At 39.7% G+C, this 17441-nt stretch overlaps 1 protein-coding gene across 2 annotated transcripts in view; it reads left to right on the top strand.

Moving 5' to 3' along the window:
- The first annotated feature begins 11674 nt into the window (after nt 1-11674).
- NVL (nuclear VCP like) overlaps nt 11675-17441 on the top strand; it is a 97124-nt gene continuing 91357 nt past the window's right edge. For both annotated transcript variants that reach the window (XM_082833775.1, XM_082833776.1), the window contains exons 1-4: nt 11675-11743; nt 15364-15437; nt 17155-17207; nt 17294-17393. In XM_082833775.1, the coding sequence (XP_082689901.1) occupies nt 11687-11743; nt 15364-15437; nt 17155-17207; nt 17294-17393 (284 nt within the window). In that variant the 5' untranslated portion in view covers nt 11675-11686. The remainder of the gene's footprint in view (nt 11744-15363; nt 15438-17154; nt 17208-17293; nt 17394-17441) is intronic.

Raw genomic sequence — 17441 nt, 5'->3', positions numbered from 1 at the left:
GGGGACATGGGTTCGAGCCCTGCTCCGGGAAGATCCCACATGCTGCGGAGCAACTAAGCCCGTGCACCACAACTACTGAGCCTGCATGCTGCAACTACTGAAGCCCATGTGCCTAGAGCCTGTGCTCTGCAACAAGAGAAGCCACTGCAATGAGAAGCCCACGCACCGCAACAAAGAGTAGCCTCTGCTTGCCGCAACTAGAAAAACCTGCATGCAGCAGCAAAGACCCAACACAGCCAAAAATAAATAAATAAATAGATAAAATTTTAAAAAAGGACATTGTGATATTAATAAAAATAGAGACACATAGGTAAACGGAACAAAATAGAATATTCATAAAAGACACACATATATGTGGTCAATATATCTTTTTTGATAAAGATGCAAAGACAATTGAATAATCTTTTCCAGAACATGTTATTCAGTAACTATTGGATATCCATAGGCAAAAAATGAACCTTGGCCCATAATCCTCACCTCATTCACAAATTAACTCAAAATGGAACCAGACCTAACTATAAAACCTAAAAGTACAAAAGGAAAAGACTGGGATGAAACTTTTCATTGGTGACCCCATACGCAGTAAAGCAGGAACGCAACATCCTCAGTCTTCTAAGGGAAAAATTCAACTAATATTGATTGAACATTATATCAATTAACCAAGCTGACATATAACTTACATGTCTTCCATCTAGTGCCAAACACAAAGAAATGTCACAGAAAATGAAGCATAAAAAATAAACACTAAGGTAATAAATTAAAAGGTGGGATTACCCTAGTTTCATAAACCCAAATCAGAGTAAAGCACTAAAACAGGGCTGAAAATCTCATGAGAGAATTTTAGCTATGTATAGACTGCAATCATCACAAGCTGAGACGTCAATGTCCAACTAGGAAAGTAAATCTAAGACCAAAACCTCATATGCAGGAGAGGAATGGCATAAATTACAGGAATCCTATAGAACAGCTCCATTTATAAGCAGAGTTGAGGATTAATAGAGACATAAAAAGCATATGGAAGTATCAAGGAAGCTTTACTTTGGATAGAAAAAAGAGTCACCCAAAAGGAATCAGAATTCCCATTCAGGGCCATGCTTGTATTTGATCTCATTCACACACACATTTACACTACACACACAGGATAGATTTCTAAGGTCTGAACTTAATAGGGAAAAAATTTGTTCATGAATGAGGGAAGCACTGACAGAAGCAAACTACCAACTGAACAAAATAAAATATAAAGAAAAGACATTCGAATATCTGAGGTAATGTAATATTAAAAAGGTGCACTCTAAAATAGTGGAGAGGGACCTCCCTGGTAGCGCAGTTGTTAAGAATCCGCCTACCAAGGCAGGGGACACGGGTTCCAGCCCGTCCGGGAAGATCCCACATGCCACGGAGCAGCTAAGCCCGTGAGCCACGACTACTGAGCCTGCGCTCTAGAGCCCATGAGCCACAACTTTTGAGCCAATGTGCCACAACTACTGAAGCCCGCACACCTAGAGCCTGTGCTCCGCAACAAGAGAAGCCACCGCAATGAGAAGCCCGTGTACCGCAACAAAGAGTAGCCTCCACTCGCCGCAACTAGAGAAGGCGCACGTGCAGCAACAAAGACCCAATGCAGCCAAAAATAAAAATAAATAAATAAATAATAAATTAAAAAAATATATATATATAAAATAGTGGAGAAAATAAAAAAAATAGAAATCACCCAACAATTGTGAATAGACAAATGGGTAAGAAAAAATTGTGGTGTAAACATATGATGGAATACTACCCAGCAATAAAAACAACAAACTATTGATATTATGCAAAACATGGATAAATCTCAAAGATATTACATTGAGCAAAAGAAATCAGAAACAAAAGAATACATACTATATGATTCTATTATATGAAACTTGACAAATTAAAATCTAATATAAAGTAACAGAAAACATTTCACTGGTGGCCTATATCTAGGGGACAGTGGATTGACTGGGATGAGGCATAAGTTAACATTTCAGGGTTGATAGAAATGATCTCTATCTTTGTACTGATTATACAGGTCCACATATTGTCAAAACCAATCGAATTTGAGTGACATCAGTAAAGCTGGTGGAGTAAGGAACTCCAAAAATATCTCTCTCCACAAAATATCCAAAAATAAACTGGCAAAAACTGTCAGAATCAACTTTATCAAAACCTCAGAAACTAGTCAGAAGGTTACAGCACTGAGACAAAAACAACAAGAAAAAAACAGCTAAATTTTGGCAGTTAAGAAAATCTCTGTTGAATCACTAGCTGGTCACTAAACTAAAGGAACAGAGACCTTAGTTGCCACACACAACAAAGAATACAGACTTAATAAAATTAGTTCAGAAAAGTACTAAACAAGCAAATAACAATTACAACAAGCTGAAACAATAAAACCTGGGGAGGGAGTTGTCTTATTATAACATTCAAAATGTCCAGTTTTCAACAACAACAACAAAAAAAACGAGGCATGCAAAGAAATAAGAAAGTAGGCCAATACACAAGATGCAAAGAAATTAACAGAAACTGTCTCTGAGGAAGCCCAGACACTGGATTTAATAAACAAAGACTTTAGGGACTTGCCTGGTGGTGCAGTGGTTAAGAATCTGCCTGCCAATGCAGGGGACACAGGTTCGAGCCCTGGTCCGGGAAGATCCCATATGCCGCAGAGCAACTAAGCCCATGTGCCACAACTACTGAGCTTGTGCTCTAGAGCCTGTGAGCCACAACTACTGAGTCCACGTTACAAATACTGAAGCCCGCGTGCCACAACTACTGAAGCCTGTGTGCCTAGAGCCTGTGCTCCGAAAAAAGAGAAGCCACCGCAATGAGAAGCCTGCACATCACAACCAAGAGTAGCCCCTGCTAGCTGTAACTAGAAAAAGCCCGCGCACAGCAATGAAGACCCAATGCAGTCAAAAGTAACTAAAATAAAATAAATAAATTTTTTAAAATAAATAAAGATTTTAAATAAACTATTTAAAACATGTTCAAAAATCTAAAGAAAACCATTTACAAAAACACTAAAGGACACTGTGAGAATGATGTCTCACCAAATACAGAAATTAATAAAGAGATAGAAATTATGAAAAAGAATCAAATAGAAATTAAGGAGTTGAAAAGTAAAATAACTGAAATGAAAAATTCACTGGAGGGTTTTAACAGCAGATTTAGGTAGGCAGAAAAAAAAATCTGCAAACTTAAAGAATAGTCAATTGAAATTACCTACTTTGAGAAGCAGAAAGAAATATGAATAAAGAAAACTAGTCAGCTTATATGAAACCTGTGGGACATTATCAAAGGTACTAACATGTATAATGGTAGTTCCAGAAGAGGAGAGAGAGAAAAGAATAGGAAGTATATTTCAAAAAATACTGACCGGGCTTCCCTGGTGGTGCAGTGGTTGAGAGTCCGCCTGCTGATGCAGGGGACACGGGTTTGTGCCCTGGTCCGGGAAGATCCCACATGCCGCGGAGCGGCTGGGCCCGTGAGCCATGGCCGCTGAGCCTGCGCATCTGGAGCCTGTGCTCCGCAACGGGAGAGGCCACAACAGTGAGAGGCCCGCGTACCACAAAAAAAAAAAAAAAAAAAAATACTGACCAATGACTTCTCAACTTTGACGAAAGACATGAATCTACACATCCAGGGACTTCCCTGGTGGTGCAGTGGTTAAGAATTTGCCTAACAATGCAGGGGACACAGGCTCGATCCCTGGTCCAGGCAGATCCCATGTGCCGCGGAGCAACTAAGCCCGTGTGCCACAACTACTGAGCCTGCACTCTAGAGCCCGCAAGCCACAACTACTGAGCTCACGCACCACAACTACTGAAGCCCACGTGCCCTAGAGCCTGCACGCCACAACTATTGAGCCCACACACTGCAACTACTGAAGCCTGCGTGCTCTAGGTCCCACGTGCTGCAACTATTGAGCCCGGGTGCTGCAACTACTGAAGCCATGCACCTAGAGCCCGTGCTCTGCAACAAGAGAAGCCACCACAGCACGAAGCCTGTGCAACACAATGAAGAGCATCCCCCACTCACTGCAGCTAGAGAAAACCCACATGCAGCAACGAAGACCCAACACAGCCAAAAAAAAATACACATTCAACAAGCGCATCAAATACCAAGTAGAAACTCTGAAAGAAAACTCAAAGAGATTCACACCAAGACACATTGTAATCAAATTATTTAAAGCCAAAGGTGGAATTCCAAAATCAGCAAGAGAGAAGTGACTAGTCTTGTACAAGGGAGCCTCAATAAGATGAACAGCTGATTTCTGATCAAAAAAATCACAGACACCAGAAGACACTGGGATAACATAATTAAAGTACTGAAAGAAAAGAAACAAAACACAACAAAATTCTAAATGAAGAATTCTAGATCCAACAAAACTATCCTTAAAAAGTAAAACATAAGACCTAAAAATATAAAATGCCTAGAAGAAAACATATAGGAAAGCTTCATGACATTGGATTTGGCAAAGATTTCTTGCATATGACACCAAAAGCACAGGGAAAAAAAGCAAAAAAATGGAACTATATCAAACTTTAAAACTTCTGTGCTTTAAAGGAAACACAGTGCATCAAAGGAAACAACAGAGTGAAAAGGTAACCAATGGAATGGAAGAAAATATTTGAAATCATATATCTGATAAGAGATTAACATCAAGAATATATAAAGAACTGCAAATCAACAACACAAAACCAAATAACCCAATTACAAAATAGGCAAGAACTCAAATAGACATTTCTCCAAAGAAGATATACAAATAGCCAACAAGCATATGAAAGGATACTCAACATCATTAATAATCAGTATATGGCAAATCAAAACCATAATGAGATATTTCTTCACACCCACTAGGTTGACCACTGTCAAAAAAAAAAGAAAATACCAAGTATTGGTGAAGATATGGAGAAAATGGAACTCTTGTGTACTGTTGATGAGAATGTAAAATGGTGCAGCCCTTATAAAAAATAGAATGGAGGTTTCTTAAAAAATTCAAAATAGAATTACCATATGATCCAGCAATCTCACTTCTGGGTATATATACAAAAGAATTGAAAGCAAAATCTTGAAGGGATATTTGCACACCACTGCAGTATTTTTCACAGTAGCAAAGAGGTGAAAACAACCCAAATGTCCCTTGACAGATAAATGGATAAAGAAAATGTGGTATACAATAGAACATTATTCAGCCTTTCAAAAGAAGGATACCCTGTCACATGCTATGACATGGATAAACCTTTAGGATATTATGCTAAGTTGAAATAAGCCACCACAAAAAGACAAATACTAAATGATTCCACTTATATGAGATACTCTAGTAGTCAAACTCATAGAAACAGAGAGTAGAATGGTGGTTTCCAGGGGCTGGGTTGAAGAGGAAATGGGGACTTTTTGTTCAATGCATACAGAGTTTCAGTTTTGCAAGAGGAAAAAGTTCTAGAGATGTGTTGCCCAACAATGTTAATATGACTAACACTACTAAAATGTACACTTAGAAATGGTTAAGATGGTAAACTCTGTTACACGTTTTTTACTGAAATTTAAAATGTTTTTAAATGAAGCAAGAATAAAGACATTCCCAGATAAACAAAAACTGAGAGATTTCTTTGCCAGTAGACCTGCCCTACAAAAAAGGTAAAGGGTGTCAGTCCTTTAGGCTGAAATGAAGGACATTAACTTGAAACCATATGAGGAAATAAAGAATTCCGGTAAAAGTAACTACATAAGTAAATTTAAAATTAATTTTTAAAATTAAAATTTAAAATTAAAATTTAATTTTGGTTTGTAATTCTTCTTTCTTTCCTATATGATTTAAAATACAACTACATAAAACTATAATTATAAAGCTATTGATGGGCACACAATGTATAAATATGTAATATGTGACAAGGTAATGAGGGGGACAAAGCTATATATATAGTAGCAGCAAAGTTTATTCAAAGTAAATTGTTATAAATTAACATGTTTAATTGTACTTTCCAGGGCAGCTATTAAGAAATTAACTTTAGGGAAATGCAAATCAAAATCACAATGAGATTATCATTTCACACCCACTAGGATGGCTGTAATTAAGAAAATAAAAAGACAGAAAAAAGGTTTGGGCAGGATATGGAGAAACTGGAACCTTCATACACTGCTGGTGGGAATGTAAAATAGTGCAGCTCCTGTGGAAAACAGTTTGGTTGTTTTTCAAAAAGATAAACATTGAATGCCCACATGACCTAGCAATCCCAATCTTAGGTATATACCCAAAAAAACTGAAACCAGGTATTCACAGAAAAATTTGTATACAAATGCTCATAGCAGCATTATTCTTACAAGCTAAAAAGATGAAATAATCCTAAATGTCAACCAACTGATTAATTGATAAGTAAAATGTGACATATCTATACAATGAAATCTTATTCAACCACAAAAAGGAATGAAAAAAAAAAAAAAAGAATGAAGTACCAGTACATGCTACAACCTGGATAAACCTTGGAAAGAAACTATGCTGAGTGAAAGAAGCCAGACACAAAAAGTCACATATTGTAATGTTCCATGCATATGAAATGTCCATAATAGGCAAATCCATAGAGATAAAAAGTAGCTCAGGGCTCCCCTGGTGGTGTAGTGGTTAAGAATTCCCCTGCCAATGCAGGGGACACAGGTTCAAGCCCTGGTCCGGGAAGATCCCACATGCTGCAGAGCAACTAAGCCCGTGCACCACAACTACTGAGCCTGTGCGCCACAACTACTGAGCCCATGTGCCACAACTACTGAAGCCCGTGCGCCTAGAGCCCGTGCTCCGCAAGAAGAGAAGCCACTGCAATGAGAAGCCTGCGCACCGCAACGAAAAGTAGCCCCCGCTCGCCACAACTAGAGAAAGCCCGCGCACAGCAACGAAGACCAAACACAGCCAAAATAAATAAAATAAAAAAAATTATTAAAAAAAAAAAGTAGCTTAGTGTTTTCCAGGGGCTGGGAAAAGGGAGGAACTGGGAGTGATTGGTTAAGGTATATGGGGCTTCTTTTGGGGATGATGAAAATGTTCTCGAACTGTGTATTCATGATACTGGCCCAACACTGTAAATATACTTAAAGCCACTAAATTTTATCTGTGATATAGTTTAAATGGTGAATTTTATGTTAATTTTACCTCAATTTTAAAAATATTGAACCATACACTAAAATGGACACATTTTATTATAGATAAAAGATACATCAATAGAGTTTTTTTAAAAAAAGAGTAATGATATTGAATTCTTATTCAAGAATCTTTTGCTCTTCTTGACCATTTGTTCTTTCACATTAATCTTAGACTCAACTTTTGAAATTCCTCCAAATTACCCATATCCACTCAAATTAATGTTGGTTGTGAATGACAGAAACCTCAAATACTGGTGATTTAAACAAGAAAGAAGTATATTTTCTCTCTTTCTCTTCCTAGAACAGGTCAACATCTTTCCTGCTTTAGGGACTTTGCACACTCTCTCTATCTGAAATTCTCTTTCAGCAACCAGTTCAGCTATCTTTAAGGTTCTCACATGTCACATTCTCAGAAATTCTTCTGCTAACTACTGCGACTGAGGTAGGCTGCTTCTGCTATTCTTTATCACAGTACCCTGATTATTTATGTCACAATTTTCATTCATTTACTTAGCAATCATTCACTGAAAACCTATATAAAAGGTACAGCTCCAAGGGCTATGAAATCCTCATTATTTTTCATTTTTGTAATTATATGTTAATTGTTTTGCCAGCCCACCGCTTGACCCTCTCACTAGAACGTAAGTTCCCAGACCATATCTGTTTGATCATCACTGTATCCTCTGACTTTAGCATAGTAACTGCTATATAGTAGACAAACGTTTGTAGGTCGAATGCATAAAATGCCAGCTCAGATATTATTTTTATTCTATTCAAGACTAGAGACATGAATGAGGCATTCATCTCAAAGGAGAACAAACTTGATTAGAAATCAGAATTATTGGCCTTTACAAAATAAATCAAATCAAAGATTTTTTTTCTTAACCTCAGGAAACATGGATACAGACTCAGTCTCCAGCTCCCAGCAAGCAGGCAACCTCCTTTTTGAACCTTGGTAAGGAACCTCGGTCATGCACACTCTCACCGTTTTTCTCCATGTTCCTATTATACATTGATGACCATATAATTAATTGTCCAAACTGGAACCCTTATGAGAGATAAAGATGAGAAACTGAATATACAAATAAACAATGGCCAGACCCCGTAAAAAAAATAAAAAACAAAACAATACTCTGACTTATAATCTGCAGCAACCAGTCCAGGAAACCAACCTACTATCTGCAGGTACCAAACCAGGAAGCCAGCCTGCTATCTACAGGTTGGACTTGTAGGAAGTCAGAACGATATCTCTAGCAAACAATCCGGGAAGCCAAACAATAAACCCTGTAGCATTGGCCCCAAATGTCCAGAACTCCATTGACAGCTTCTCTAATTTTCGTCCCTGCTTCAAACTTAGGACTCACCAGAGAAAGCCAAATATACTCCCCTAACTAGTCACATAGGATGCCCTGCTTTTAGTTAGCCCTCCTACAGCTTCCCCATACCAACAGTCTTCAATCAGGGCATATCTGAAACCTTCCCTTTTTCAGCTATAAAGCTTTCCCAATCCTTTACCTGCCTTTGAGTGTCTGCCAAAATGCAAGTGATGGTGGCCAACTCCCTTGCTATTATTGCAAGCTCTGAATAGTCTTTGCCTGTTCTCATTTGGGTGACTTTCATTTATTTCCACAAAAGGAATACAGTGCTTGATCAGGAGGCAAAAATCGGGACTGTCTTGAGTAAATCAGGACATAGATCACCCTAATTAAGAAGCACAATTAGACAAGGGGCTGTTTGCTAGTGAGATACAAAATTTGGGAGGGCAAAGGTATGATGAACAGAAGGTGAAATGTGCCACTACCACTAGGTGGGGTTGCACCATTAAAGAATGGAGGACAATTCAATTACTGCAGGAAGTTCTTGAGATGTATATGCACTCAAGTTACTATTCAGTAATGTTTTTGGTTTAGGTGTATGGTACTGTAAAATCTAAACCCTGGAATTAAGGTAAAATTGTCTTCAGGGCAATGATTACTGGAAATAATTCCAATGGAAAATGTTCTAGCCTACAGTTATTGATGCCTAGTATTAACTTACTTTCAGTTATCGCCTACTGCACCTGATGCAGTAAATAGGTGAAAAACACACTGCTTGCCCTTAACAAGTTTGCATTCTAGAGTACTTAAGGTCCAAATGAGTTACATAATTTTCAGGGCCCAATGCAAAATTAAAATAAGGGGCCACTTGTTCAAACAGTATTAAGAATTTCAAGATAGCAACTGCAGAGCATTAAACCAAGCGTGGAGCCCTTCTGAGCACAAAGCCCTTTGCGGCTGCACAGATCACACACCCATGAAGCTGACCCTAAGTGTAGAATAGTACTCTCCAACAAATTATAGACTAGTACACTATGCTGCTTGGTATATGTTGTAATGCTGCTGGGCCCTTTAGCCTGTTTTATTCTATGTGGTACATTTGGTATGCACAGAATAAAATTACATTTAAAAAGTTACTGGGCAATGAGTATATTTGTGCTATTTGCTGTAAGGAATCTTCACTAAAGTTTAATCAAGCACGTAAATACTTAATCTAATTTAAAATATTATAAAAGTTACAATTATAATTATTTTGCTTTTCCCCACAAGACTCACGGGCAGGGCAGGGACTTATACTGGTAGGTATTCAGTAAATACTTGTTGAATGAATGAAAGGAGGCTTCACTGGGTGAAGATTTTAATAAAAGGAAATGTCAGGAAAGGCTGTAAGGGAATGGTTAGCTAGGATGCTGAAACTCATAGGCTGGCCGGGAAGGACATTGTAGATAAGAGGAAATGTCAGTGAAAGCAAAGTGCTGTGTATAATTTATTTATCTGTTTATCATTATTACCTTCCAATAGAACTATAAGTCCCATAGAAGCAGGAATCTTTTCTGTTTCTTCATAGCTGTACTCAGTGCCTGTGACATAGTAGGTCTTCAGTAAATATTCATTGGCTGAATAAATGCAGGCAATGCTGCTTAGCTAAAAGCAGAGTACCTATATAGTGAAGAAGTAGGAATTGAAGTTGGAGCCACGTTGCCCAATGTTTTGAATATCAGAGTGAGAATCTATACTGCATCCAGTGTACAGATAACAACCATTAAAAAGAACAGTGTTATACTCTAAACTCTGAACAGAAAGTAAGTCAGTGGTACCCTGGCTAGAAGATTATCTGTTGTCGACTGAAAAAATGCATACCCTAAAAGTTGAGGATTATGTTTTATTTGGCAGACTTACTGAGAACTATACCCCTGGGAACCAGCCTCTGCGATAGCTGTGTGATCCAAAGAGGTAAGGGAGGAGCCAGGATGCATAGGAAGTTTTGCTGAAAACAAAAACAAAAACCTTTAGTTGAACATCAAAAGATTACCGCTAATCACAAAAAATAGACATCTCAAGTCAATGATTTTAGTGCTTTTTTATGTACGGGAAGATGCAAGAGTCTGGCCTTATTGAAATTATACCTTTGATATGCACCTTAACTATCTAGGGTCAGTATCCTGTTTTTCTCCATCCTGAATTCCTCTCAGGGTGCACCACTGGGGGCAGCAAGAGTGGCTGATGGCTTTATGGCCACAATATCCTTTGTTTACTAAAATGGCAGGCAACATGCTTTATCCACCCTGTCAACATCTCACCATCTTCTCTTAATTCCATCACTACTTAGGCCACACTTAATATTGTCATAAGCCAAGTAAGACCTCAAATAAGAATACTGAAAACACGATTAAAACAAGCAAACAAACAGAAACTAAAGCCAGTAAATTTTTTGATAATGGTTCCTTTATTTGTGTCTCCTTCGCTGCAAGATGATCTTCTTGCGGGCAAACACATAACGTTTAATAAAATTCTGGGCAGTTTCTAAGCCAAGATGGAGTCTGCCACTGGATGTGCTCAATGAATTATCTGTCGAACATACCATAATAGCAAGTAATTTCCAAATGTAACAGATGGTTTGGTTATCTGGGTAAGCTAATCTTTCCTTCTCTTTTGACACCAAGCCCCTTTGTCGGGTCTCAGTAATGCGCGTCACTGGGTGGGAAAGCAAGCAGCAGGGTGGCGGTGTGTTTTTATCCTGATCTAATCTTCCCAAGTATCTAGTTTTTGTTTTGTTAAGATTCTAAGTCAAGATTAACTTTACATTCGCAAACGGTGCGCCTGGAACGCCTAGAATCTGACAACCGAAACCGGCTACAAACAGATGCGTGGGACCAGGCGCCCGCACTAACCTCCCCGCAGCCGCCTATGCGCTTTCACCTCACAGTTGGGAACAATAAAGTTGAGCGTGTTCAAACGGGTCCTTGTCTTCCAGGGCCTCTCGGACAAGCCTGTAAGATAAGACTCCTAGAAACTCCCTACTGCTTTCAAGTCTTCTCCGTGTGTTTTCGGTAGTTTTTTTCCTCACTCGCCACACAAAACTACTGAGGGGAACGGCACGGGCTAGGCCGGCGTGGGGAGCATATCTCGGGGAAGCCGGCCCGGCGTTCGCCGCGGGCAGCCTCGGGGAGGCCCTCGGTTCACGTGAAGCCCAGGCTGCGGCGACGGAAGCAGAAGCGATGAAGCCCAGGCCCGCGAGGTTTGTGGATAATAAGCTGAAGCAGCGCGTCGTCCAGGTGTGTATCCCAAACGGCCAGGCCTCACAGTGGTCCGCGTTCGGTGCCCAGGGTCACCGCAGGCCCCTTCTCGGGGGGCTCCCAGCTCGAACCCGATTAGCCGCCTGCTCTAGTCTGGGTGCGGGCGTGGAGCTGTTGACAACTCCGCTTCTTTGCGAGCGGTTCGAGGCCTTACCTTCTCACTGCGGGTCGGGGTTTCACGGAGCAGCCCGAGACCGTGGGAGGCTGCGGCTTGATGGGGCCCAGCCCGGATCTGCTTGACCTAAGTGCAGATCAGCAAGGAGAGTGCAGATGGCCTTTGAGTTTAAATCTTCCTGTCTTGTGAAGTAGGGACGGAAACATTCTTCGAAAGCCCGTGTGGGCGAAGCGCTTTGGGGGCCATGAAGAATATGTTAATTTCCATTCTCAGGAAATTTGGGGTCGGGTTGGGACACAGTAAAAACAGGTACTCTGGATCTGACTTTATAATGGGCACTTTACCTACGGTTTTTTTTTTCATTTTCATAATCACCAGTGGAATGCATTGTGTGGTAAATGTCTTGGAATGGTATAGTCAGCACGCAATCTTAGTTAGAAAGAGAGACAGATACTTTAAGAGCTATATACTCTCCTTCTGTCTCTTTTACTTTTCCGGCCACTGTACAGTCTTCTTTTTGGATCTGCCTCTTCCTACCATCTGTTGGAAGTGCCTTTGAGCACCTGTGCTCTTACCTTCTCTTTCGTTATCCTCGTACTTCTCTCTTATCCATCCACACTTCTAGGTGATCTCATGCAGTCTAGTACCTTTAAATACTATTTACACATTCATGACTTCTAAATTTATATTATAATCCAATGCAGATTTTATCTTGAATTCCAGATTGATACGTCTAGCTGCCTACTCAACATCTCCTCTTGAGTGTCTGATAGATATTTCAACTTAACGTATCCAAACTAAACTTTTGATATTCTCCTCCAAACCTGTCCTTTCTTAGTGTTCTTTATCTCAGTAAATAACATCCATTTGTTAAGGCCAAAAACCTTAAGACTCATTCTGACTTTTGCTTCCTGTAACCAATTAATCAGCAACCTATTTGGCTTTACCTTCAAAATATGCTTCAAACCTAACCACTTTTTACCATCTCCTCCAACATGCTAGTCCATACCACACTCCCTATTAGAGTATTGCAGTAGCTTCCTAATTGATCTCTCTGATTCTGGTTTTACTTAAAGTCTGTTCCCCACAGAGCAGCCAGGAAGATCCTTTTAGAGGGAAAATTGGAGTTTGCCAGGGCCCTGCTCAAAACCCTGTGGTGGACTTTTCAGACGTTTGGAGTAAAATCCATCCGAAATAGCCCTATGTACTTTGGCCCCATCTACCTTTTTGTCCCTTTTGATCTCTCCCTTGATTACCTTGTCTTACATACACGGACCTTCTCAAACATGCCAAGCACAGGACTTTCGCTGTTGTAGTTCACTCCGTCTCAATTACTCTTCCGCTGGATGTTTGCAGAACTTGCTCCTTCACTTTATTCAGGTCTCTGAGCAGTGACTCCTAATGGCTAAATCCAGTGGCCTCTTCTCAGTCCTTGCCACACTTGACTGCCCTTCAGCATTTGACATTAGCAGTTTTCCTCTCTTGCTTTTACTTTGGTTCATTATAAAAGTAGTAGGTTCTTATGGTTTAAAATAAAACCATAAGAGGGAGGGTATAAAATGAAAAGAAAGAATTCCTTTCATCTCCACTCCATTTCTCCACAGGTAATCAGGGAGAGTTTCTGTTGTATCTTTCTTAAAATTTTGTATGCATATATGCACTTATAGATGTATTAATTTTTTTTAATCACACACATGGGCTCATCTGCATCTATTCTGCTGCCTGCTTGTTTCACTTAGCAGTATGTTTTAGACATCTTCCCACAAGTAGTACACTTGCCTCCTTTTAACTAGCATATTAGTTATCTATTGCTGTATAACAAATTACTCTAAGACTTAGCAGATTAAAGTGGGTTTAGTTCTGTTGCGTTTTGGTTTGCAGTGGGTATGAGATATACATGTATATGTATAATTCAAGATTAACTGTGGTAAATGACAGCATGTTATAGGCGTTCAGAGAAGGGGAAGATTAACAAGAACGGTCCAGCTGTGGATACCTAGTCTCTTGTCATTGGAGGCATTTATGCAGAGACTGTTCTTATGTGTTAGGGATCCTTGACAAGAAATTGCTGTATGAAATGGGGAACCTAGACTGGATAACTAGCAAGTAGTGAAACTTGAGGGTTGATGGTTAGACATTCCAGGTTTGAAATCTGGCCGTGTAACTTATGTGCTGGTGAGCAAGTAGCTAACCTTTTAAAGCCTCCTATAAAATGGGGGGAGATTGACATCTACCTCATCGCATTGTGAGTACTAAAAGAGACAATGTGTAAAAGGCCCCTAGAACAGGTTTACCAGGCCCTTAGTTTCTTAGTAATTTTTTTCACGATGCTCCTAGGCCCAAAGTAATACCTAATGGGTTTGTTTATTAAGTAGTTAGGTTCAAGCAACTTAATAACTATTTAGTCCAAATAACTTATTAGCTTTTTGAACAAATAATACAAAAAGTGCAAGGAAAGTTAATGCATTTGTATTTCATTCTTAAAATAACCACAGTTATTTACTGGTGGGATTTGTGAGTCCATTGGGCACAGCACAACTTCTCATACCTTCGGATCAGATTGACACTGCTCCTCTCATTTCGTGTTCCACCTTGATTTTTTTCTTTTCTTTTTTAAAATTAATTAATTAATTAATTTACTTTTGGCCGCATCGGTTGTTCATTGCTGCACGTGGGCTTTCTCTAGTTGCGGCGAGCGGGGGCCACTCTTCGTTGCGGTGCGCGGGCTTCTCATTGCGGTGGCTTCTCTTGTTGTGGAGCACGGCCACTTTGATTTTTATTACAGCAAATGCTTAAAAAGCCAGTTTTGCAAAGATATGACATCATCAAAAGGTGATTTAATATTGCAGCTGTGAATTGTTTCAGGCTGGTACAGTGGACCCTGGAACAATCCGGGGGTGTGGTGCTGACCACCTCCCCCCACCCCCACCCCTACTCAGTTGAAAATCTGTGTATAAGTGTACAGTTGGCCCTCCATGTGTGGTTCTGCGTTGACATATTGAACCAGCCCTGGGTCACCCAGTACTGTAATACGTATTTATTAAAAAAAATCTGCTGTAAGTGGACTGGTGCAGTTCAAACCCGTGCTGTTCAAGGGGCAACTGTAGTTCCTGCACTGTTGGACAGATACCGAATATTACTGTGTTCCCTCAAATTTAAATTATCCCTCAGTGCTCTCACAAGTTGAGTGCTTTGTTCTGGTATATTTGGGAACCTAGGGTATAAGAAGCCCTCACCTACTTACTGCCTTATAGCTATCCTAGTTATTATTGTTGTGTTGTCATAGTGATTAATAATGTTAATTAAATTCTTTGATTCAGATTTGATAATTATATGGTGATTTTTATTTATATTTCCAGTATACTTTATTAATGGAGAGTTTACATTAACATATGACATGTTTGAGTAGCTCAGTCGCTTACTTGTCGATTAAAGTCACTGAGTTTGAACTATTGTCTTGTATTTATCATGTTTTCTGTTTTAGTACCTCACCAGTAACCGATGTGGCAAATATGTGGACACTGGAGTCTTAGCATCCGATTTACAAAGAATGTACAGGTAAAGAAATGTAGTCTCCAGATTCTTGCTTTTCTTTCCTACCATTTTTAAAGTTTACATCCTGCCTAAATTTCCAACCGATATTATTAATAGCCGCTGGCAGTAGTTCACCAGTCCATACGTTTAGAATTCAGTTTATCTATACAAACATTTATCAGGCACTTGTGATGTGTAAGGAGCCGTCCTTGTTGCTAAGGAGAATGGCTGCTTCTTATGTTTAGCACACGACTCTCTGGTCAGGAGTATACTGCTTTTCCTGCTTCATTAAAAAATTAAAACCATTAGGCATGATCTCCCTCAGTCTCCTGACTATCTAAAAATGTGTAGTAGTCTTTGAGTAGTCTTTCCACTGAAGATTAAATCCTCCTTTTGTGCCTCTAATCCCACTTCTTCTGCTCTGTTGCCTCTCTAATTGTCTCTGCTTTGTGTATTTCACTATTTCTATTTTCTTGACTTCCTTAGTCTGTATATTAGTTTGCTAAGGCTGCTATAAGAAAGTATCACAGAGTAGGTGGCTTGAACAACAGAAATTTTATTCCCTAATGTTGTGGAGGCTCCAAGTCCATGATCTAGGCATTGTCAGGGTTGGTTTCTTTCGAGCTCTCTCCCTGGCTTACAGATGGCTGTCTTCTCCCTGTGTCTTTACATGGTCTTTCCTCTGTGTGTGTCTGTATCCTAATCTCTTATTCTTATAAAGACACCAGTCATGTTGGATTAGGGCCCACCCATATGACTTCATTTTACCTTATTTACCTCTTAAAAGGCCATGTCTCCGAATGCAGTCACATCCTGAGGTGCTGGGGGTTAGGACTTAAAACATACGAATTTTAGAGGGACACAGTTGAGCCCATAACACTCTGCCCTCTTGCCCCCCACATTCATGTCTTTATTGTTTGCACATATACTCCCTCCATCCCAGCGACCCTGGAAGTCTTAACCAATTTCAATATCAACTCTAAATCCACAGTCTCATCTGAATATCATCTAACTCAGGTATGAGTGTGACTGGAAGTATGATTCCTCCTGAGGCGAAATTCCTCTCCAGCTGTGAACTTGTGAAGTCAGGCAACAAGTTATCTGTTCCCAAAATATGATGATAGGACAGTCATACGATAGACATTCTCATTCCAGAGCGGGGAAATTGGGAAGAAGAAAGGGGTCATGGTCAAGGAAGTCCGAAACCTAGCAGGGGAAATTCCACTAAACTTTAAGAATAATCCTCTTTGACTCAGTGCTCTGTCCTGTGGGCTCACTGGGATGACTGCCCTGCCATTTGGAACCGAGTGGGAGACTGTGCCTCTCCCTGGACCTGTGTCTTCTGGGCACGTGGTATCAGTGGCAACCCTGACACCTTCGGAGCCTCCTTTGTAGCCATTGCTTTTTTTGAAGGATAAATGTATTCGCAGCTGCATTCCTCTTTTGGCCTGCCCTGTGGAATCCAAGAAGTCCAGTGGCCTTCCTTCATTTCATCCCTTCTCTGTCTTCTTCAGTACAAGCTGGCAATGTTGCTGCTGCTATAACCCTATTTCTAATCTAGAAAAATTACACAGTTGTAAAAATATAAACTCAGAAGTTGTTTGAAAATAGGTTTATGGTCAGTGTGAATACAGTGACATAATTATATATTCATGCAAATTTATGTTCTCAATTTAGATTGAGCTTAATGGGAAAATATTGGTGGAGACCACTGTACTAAACTTCTGGTTATGTTTTTCAGTATAGACTATGGTCGAAGAAAAAGAAATGCTTTTAGGATTCAGGTAGAAAAAGGTGAGTCTTTTAGTGTTAGAGCTGCATTATTAATAAAGTCATAGAAAGAATTGTTTTAGCTCATGGCATTTTTCTTTTCGTTTCAGTATTTAGCATAATTAGTAGTGAGAAGGAACTTAAGGATCTACCAGAATTAGAAGATGAACATCTGGCTAAAAGAGCAAGACACGGTGAAGAGGATAATGAGTAAGGATTATAGAACGGAGACATTTTTCCTAAAACATGAACCTGATC

This window comes from Leucopleurus acutus (genome assembly GCF_964270905.1).
Source record: "Leucopleurus acutus genome assembly, chromosome: 2".
In the NCBI taxonomy this organism is placed as follows: domain Eukaryota; kingdom Metazoa; phylum Chordata; class Mammalia; order Artiodactyla; family Delphinidae; genus Leucopleurus; species Leucopleurus acutus.
Note: the sequence above shows the minus strand (reverse complement) of the source record. Positions and strands in the feature narration are given on the sequence as shown.